The 6,937-nt window shown below is 31.5% G+C and overlaps 1 protein-coding gene across 1 annotated transcript; it reads right to left on the bottom strand.

Annotated features, from left to right (window-relative positions):
* Positions 1–628: 628 nt before the first annotated feature.
* Positions 629–5,159, bottom strand: LOC104233438 (type IV inositol polyphosphate 5-phosphatase 9). Its single transcript, XM_009786836.2, has 8 exons — positions 5,007–5,159; positions 4,420–4,595; positions 4,069–4,176; positions 3,606–3,954; positions 2,744–2,928; positions 2,016–2,124; positions 1,749–1,900; positions 629–979 (listed from the first exon to the last, which is right to left on the bottom strand). Exons 1-8 carry the CDS (start codon positions 5,025–5,027, stop codon positions 724–726), a joined length of 1,356 nt encoding a protein of 451 aa, XP_009785138.1. The 5' UTR covers positions 5,028–5,159; the 3' UTR covers positions 629–723.
* Between the last annotated feature and the right edge of the window lie 1,778 nt (positions 5,160–6,937).

The following is a 6,937-nucleotide window of genomic DNA, read 5'->3' as shown; positions in this document are numbered from 1 at the left end:
TTCTTCCCTCCGATTTGTTATCCGTAATTCGAGGGTCTTAGAGGCGTATTTCTCGAATGTAGGATGATGCAAACCTCCTGGGGATATATTTGATCTCCAGTTTCTTGAACTATTTGATTGTCAAGAAGTAGGCCATATTTGGGGATATATTTGATATCCAGCTTCTTGAACTATTTGATTGTCAAGAAGTATCTGGCCATATTTTGATCTCTTTGTGAATATTCCAAGAGTTTATGGGATTTTTGAGGCGCCTCTTCAAGGGAATATGTATTCCTTTATATAGGTGTGAGTTAGTGTTTAGGGTAGAGTAACCTCCAAGAAACCCTACTAGACTCCTAGGATTTTAAGAGTCCTTTAGTATCTTTAACTTAAGATTTGGCTTGATCCTTTAAAATTTCGATGTCTACAAATGCCCCATATTTCAAGGTTTGTCGGGTTGTAGGCTTGCCGAAACTTTAAGACGAGACTTGAAGTACTCGACCATCGCTTTGCAGTTTTAAGGAATTTGGCTGAATCCTTTAAAATTTCCATGTCTACAGTAGGATTTTGCATCTTTTGAATTTTTTGTTAGAATTTCTGGCTTCGCGATGGTTATGTAACTTCTGCGTACTGAGATTCACAGTGCTCATTAGCTTAAAAGGTTCTTTTCTTCATGATCTCAGGTTTATATTACAAATGTCAAGATCACACAATACTATATTTTTGGGGAGGGGAAGTGTTATTCTATATATCTTTAAGTTGCAGACTTAATCTGGCATTACATGGAAAGTCATCTTTTGGTGAGTGCATCTCTAAGTGGCTTGTGATCTGTTCAAATCTTTCTGATAAAAAGAAACTTTGTAATCTCTTCAACTTTCTTGATACTCTTACTTGTGTGCTGAAAATTGCCTTCACTGGTCTGTGATCCGATAATCTTGATTCACCTCGTGCATACAATTGTTGCTTTAACCCTTCTCCATACCAAATTATCCTATCACACCTGATATAGTTCCACAAAATAGAAATATAATTAGCCTTTATCATCTTTTTTTTTTTGGTTGCTATTTTCTACTTGGGGGAAAATAAATCAGAATACAATAAATAGTAGGTTTGAATCCATATATAATAGGTTCAACGCTCATAACATTAAACGTTGAACCCATAGAGTTTAAATTTTGAATCTGCTTCTGCATATGTTCAGGTATTGAGCAAAGCTAAGGGATGTGTCAAATAGAACTTATTTATTGTATAAGGAATTTTTATACTATCATATTAAATTGACTTACATCAACCTCGCAACCCTAGAAAATAGAGTAAAAATATGCTATAACCGGTTAAAGTTAAACTACACAAATAGTGTAGAGTTATTTATATTATATACTTTCTCCATTTAGAAAAGGTTGTCCTAATTTGACATGGCACAAACTTTAATAAAGAAGGAAAAGACTTTTGAGATATATAGTCTTAAATAAGCCATAGCATTTGTGTGGCTTTAGAACTTTTGAAACTAGTGGTTTTAAACCTGTCATAACATTTGTGTGACTATAAACGCTTCCTATTAACGAAATATTAAAAGGACCCAATCTTTTAAGTAGTCTATTAAAACGGACTAATAAGAAAATAGTGACAATCTCTTTGAAACAGACGGAGTAATCTTTAACTTAAATTCTTAACAAGATATGCAGATGACACTTATATCCAGATACAAACACATACAAGAACTGCATTTTATTTGTGTTACTTGAATTACAAGTAAATAACAAACTTACCATGCAGGAGCACGTTTCTTTTCGCCTCTTTTCACCTCTGGTCTACCATAGTAATCACTCGAATTTGGATAATATTTGTAAGTAGGGGCAAATTTGATCATTCCTTCTTGCCAACCTTCAAATACTTGTCCATCCGTTAGCTCCATCTGCAACTATTTTATCATGACACATTTTAAAATCTTAGTTCTAGTTGTATATTATTTACTAATTATTTAATTTACAAGAGAAACAATAATCTTTAATTTTGATATTTAATCCATATGCTACCTGATCATTTTCCAAGAGTGCATTCCATTCTCCTTGTTCCACTAATAATCTTGTAGTTGATTCTGGTAAAGAAATCCTGTAGTTCAAATCTCCAAGCAATATCACTCGGCTACAACCAACCAATTCAAAAATTAGGTTAAAACTGATGTCATGAAGATATTTACTTTTTAAAATGATATTTGTGTATTTTATGTAAAATTGATTGTGATGTCACACAGATATTTACTTTTTATATTGATATATTTGTGATCTTAACGTAAAAATAATCAACTTTTCCTACCATTCGTACAAAAAATAGTTATACTTTTACAACCTGTTGAAAGTCAACCAGATTAAGAAAGAGATCTCTTCATATTTAATAGGCAAATTGCCCAAGTTGGAAATTGTCTTTTTCTTTTTGTATTCTTTTCAGTTGTTTAGCTACCGATTAAAGACTACTAATCTGACAAGATTATAATTTGTTCATAAGGTAATTAAATAATCATGAAACGTTAATTGTGATTCGATTGGCGGCTTCAACTAACAAGACAATGTTTAACTCTTCAACAACCAATAATTAATTGGTTGTTAAGTTTAACTTACTTATGTCTTATTACCTTAAATATCTGTCATTGATTAGAGTTAACTAAAAAAGGCGATTAATCAAAGTAATCGTAACTAATCTTTTTTTGGACGGTTTAATTAAATTAAGATAAATTAAAGGACCTTAATTAAAATAATTAACATACTCATGATCTAGAATCTTTCTTGGTAATTCAAGGGAGGAGCCTTTTGGAAAGGTTGTTCTTGAAAATATTTCAGCAACATTTGCATTGCGAATCTTCTCATCTCCTTCTCTACCCCCAGAAGCTAGATGACTGCACACAAAACATAAGCTTGTTTCATGCAACTGAAATCTAACTGATACTGCACCCTGCAAGAGTAAATTTTAGACATAATTATACATAATAAAGGATATTATCAATACTCTGTCTATATAATATATTCTTGAAAAAAATAATTAAACAATAAACGTCCCTTTAGCATAAATTAAAGCACGGAAATACTAAAAATTATGCGAGTTTATATAAATTAGTTGTGCTTTAGCTAATCAACTTTCATAGTAAGACAGGTGAAAATTTATCCTATCCAAAAATAACATCAATTTGAAAAGTCAGGTTACTATAACGTATGACAGTTGAAAAATTCATAGTAAAGTTACTACTTCGTCCAGTCCACTTTAATTAATTTTAGGCTGTTTTCGTCCAGTCCACATATTAAGGAATTCACTTTTTAGCATTAATTAACAATATTGACCATATTAACCTTAATTTGTTCATTGGAAATACAACAAATACTCCTAGGCTCTTTAGTCTTTACTTTGAAAAAAAAAATTAATTCTTTCTTGATATTTGAAAAAATTAAATATTACGGACCACAAAAAAGGACCAAAAATTTACTTATGCACCGGAGGGAGTATTTAAACGTAAAATAACCCAACCTCGCTAGCAACGGACATATGAGCATTATAGTTCTTGAAAAAGAAAGAGAATTTCTTTCTTGGAAAGTTGGATTTATGATGAAAATAATATTAAAAACTATATCGATTACCTTGTTGCCTAAGCAACCCATGATGCCACAGCCAACACAAGAGACACTAGGGTTTCGAATGAAGGAACGAAAATCATTTCGAACCCATACTGATATCAATATTCCCACCATTTGCTTACTGATAATACAACTGAATTCTTTTGAAAATTGGCCATTTTCATTTCCATTCTTTTGTACCAATTGAATATTCGTATTTTCCTTTCCTTTCTGTTTAGTGTCTTCATTTCCAACTTCTTTGGCTTTTTTCTTGTTCAGAGCTTCTCTTATTAAGGAATTCCACTTTGATGAAATCCTTCCACTCTCTGATCCAAGAACATTTGCTGCTCTTAGTGGCACTACTTCTTGAAACCTTCATACATTTTACCAGGAGAAAAAAAAAAGAAAAAAACTTCATGGATAAATTAAAATTTCATTTTTGAAATTAAATTGAATTAAAAAAACATTTTGGGAAATAAGAAAATACCCAAAAACATAGATGTCACATGAAGTGTGGCATGTGGCAAGCAGATCATCCACATTGAAATCGTCACTTGGTACAACTCCTCCAACGTTCCATGTATTAACAAAAACCCTGTGGAAAACAAAAAAAAACATATTTATGATATAATAAGCCATGAAAAATTAAATGCTTTCTAGAAAATATAGGAATCTCCCAGCATCATTCCTTTTTTTTTTTTTTTGATAATTTAAAAACAATATAGTACTAATAAAATAGAATACATGTTTCAAGAATTTCATTGGTTGAGCTCTAACCACTAAAATCTAATTAGTGGTTGAAATTAATGGTTAGTATGTTGAGCTCTCCTCTAATTACCTGTAGTTTTGAGTGTCCTCGTGATCGTTGAAAATAATGTCATTAGAACTGAAGGATTTTTTATCAAAACGGGGAATCTCTAATAAATATTCTGAATCACTTGGAAAATCTGCCACAAAGTTGGTGCTCCCCAATCTCTTTAGGACCTTACTAGCTACCAATCTTGGCCACATAACCTTTAAAAAATGAGGAAAATTTTGAGAAAGAGAATTAGTACTACATAAAGAATAACAAAAAATTCAATAAGACATGCAAATAACCATTGAGAAAATCTAACTACTTCCAAAGTATATATAATTATTGAAAACTTCCTCTCCCACCCCAACTTAATTAGATTCTTAGATACATCTTGAGAAAGGAAAAGTATATAGTATAATATACTAAGAGGTTCATATTATGACTGAATTGTAGATGCTCAACAAGAGAACTAATGCAGTAAGTGCTGTTGATATAAATCCTTGAAGATGTATATAAGCCCCGCAGTGATACACAAAACATGAAGCTCGACACAAAGACAGGATAAGAAAATGGAAGCATGAAAACCAGCACACACACACACACACACAGAGACAGAGAGAGAAGTATACTTCTCCTTTCTTTCTTGGCATGGTGAAGGTGAAGAGTAAAGAGAAAGGGTACAGTAATTATATTGAAGATGGTGTGAAGGGAGGAAGAAAGCGTGGAAATAAAATGGACAAAATACTTGATGCTGCGGAAGAAGGAGAGGATTAGAACCATGAATATGTTACTATATATAATTTGAGAGGAGAAGAAATTTAAGAAATAAAAATAATTAATGCATAAACTAATTATATGCTAAGTACTAGAATTGCCTTTATTAGTAATCAACAATTAAATGAGATATAGTACTAGTTCAACATGTCTTTTCATCTTTCTCTTTAATAAGATAATTACCTAATTCGTATTAAGTAAATATTAGTAACAAATCATGAGGGGTTAAGTTTAAATATTATTTTTTCCATCGAAAATTTATGTGATACGGTCATGGAATTAAGAAGAAAAGAAAACATAATTAAAAGAAAATTACACCATGTAAATTGGAACAAAGAAAATAATTTTAAATGCACAAGTATTTATTTTAAAAAAAAAATTAGACTATAAACAAAATAGTGTCAAAAAAGAAAATAAAATAAAATAAAAAGAGAAAAAGTAATCGTCTTAAATAGATTTTGCACCAACATAGGCTAATGTTCTACGTTATTTAGGTATTTGCATTTTCTTATTATCAAGATTTTATTTTTATTTTTAAATGTCTTCGTTTATTTGTGGGAGGTCACCACAGCCTTAAACTTTTTGCATCGTTTTCTAGTTTATTAATCCATGATAGGCTCCACAACCTTAAACTGTTGTGTTTGTTGGCTGATTTGAAAGTTTTTCTTATGTTTTTCATTTTGATTACTTAGTAAAGCAAGTGGGATGGGGACCATTTTGGCAATTTTGCAGAAAACACCAGGAACCGTTATGCCCCAATAATAGGAAACAAAGTTATGCTGACGAGTCGCACATTATCGGTCATTTTGTTGGAAAACACCAGGAACCGTTATGCCAAAAAAATTTTTTTAGGGAAAATGGCCAAATATATTCTACTTTAGTATATTATTCATATCTACCCTCGGTTATACTATCGGGCCATATCTACGTTCCGTTATATTATCGGATCACATCTATCCTTATCATTAGTCAAACTTTTTAAAAATACCCTCCACCTACGGAAAGCCATCAAATTAAAACAATACCTGTTTTTTTAAAACCCATTAATTAGCCCGTTAAATCCCTTTTATTTACTGCACTCGTTAAACTCAAGAAGTTAAAGACATAAAATACCAAAAATCATATATTCATTTATATATTGAGTCACAATTCTTTTAATATCTTTATTGTATGTTTATATATTCTAAATTTCTTTTTTTTCTTCTAGCTTCTCTCTTTGTTTTTTTCCCACCGTGTTGAATTATGCCGAGTATTTACCATAATTTTCTTTCCACCATGACTTGAATGATTATAGCATCTTATTAGGTTGATAGTTCTGAAGTCTTAAGGCAGCTACCGAGGTATTTCTTCCTCCAACAATGAGCCTTTGTTGATGAGTATTCATTCACCATATTTTCTTATTCTGCTTTAAGCATTTGAGCAACGAGTAATTATCACCAAATCACGCCTTAAAAATCAAAGTTAGATTCCAAGCTATGGGATGGGATACTCATAATTCTTAGTAATAACTGAACTTATAAGGAACAAAAATTAGAAAATAACATCTACGGCCGCAAAGATGATACCTGAGCCTCAGAGGAATTTCTAACAAGTGCGGTCCGCACATCAAATGTGATGACCCAAAGGTCATCACTTATTTTTAAATTGAATTCTGCGCTTTGAGGCCTTAAAACCTCTTTTAGCATCACCTCGATTTGCGTGCGTAGTCCGGGCGCGTTGCCGAAAAGCTTATACGTGAAAATCTATGAAAAATGATAAATTTTGACTATAAAATGAGTTAATTTGA

This window comes from Nicotiana sylvestris, chromosome 11 (assembly GCF_000393655.2).
Source record: "Nicotiana sylvestris chromosome 11, ASM39365v2, whole genome shotgun sequence".
Classification (NCBI taxonomy): domain Eukaryota; kingdom Viridiplantae; phylum Streptophyta; class Magnoliopsida; order Solanales; family Solanaceae; genus Nicotiana; species Nicotiana sylvestris.
Note: the sequence above shows the minus strand (reverse complement) of the source record. Positions and strands in the feature narration are given on the sequence as shown.

Bases quoted from the DNA above. Each gene is read 5' to 3' on its own strand.
- LOC104233438 (XM_009786836.2), bottom strand. From the start codon at position 5,027: ATGCCAAGAAAGAAAGGAGAA. The intron at 2,125-2,743 runs GTATGTTAATTA...GGTTGGTTGTAG, and splicing joins AGAAAGATTCTAGATCATGA to CCGAGTGATATTGCTTGGAG. The intron at 980-1,748 runs GTAAGTTTGTTA...GAACTATATCAG, and splicing joins AAGAAACGTGCTCCTGCATG to GTGTGATAGGATAATTTGGT.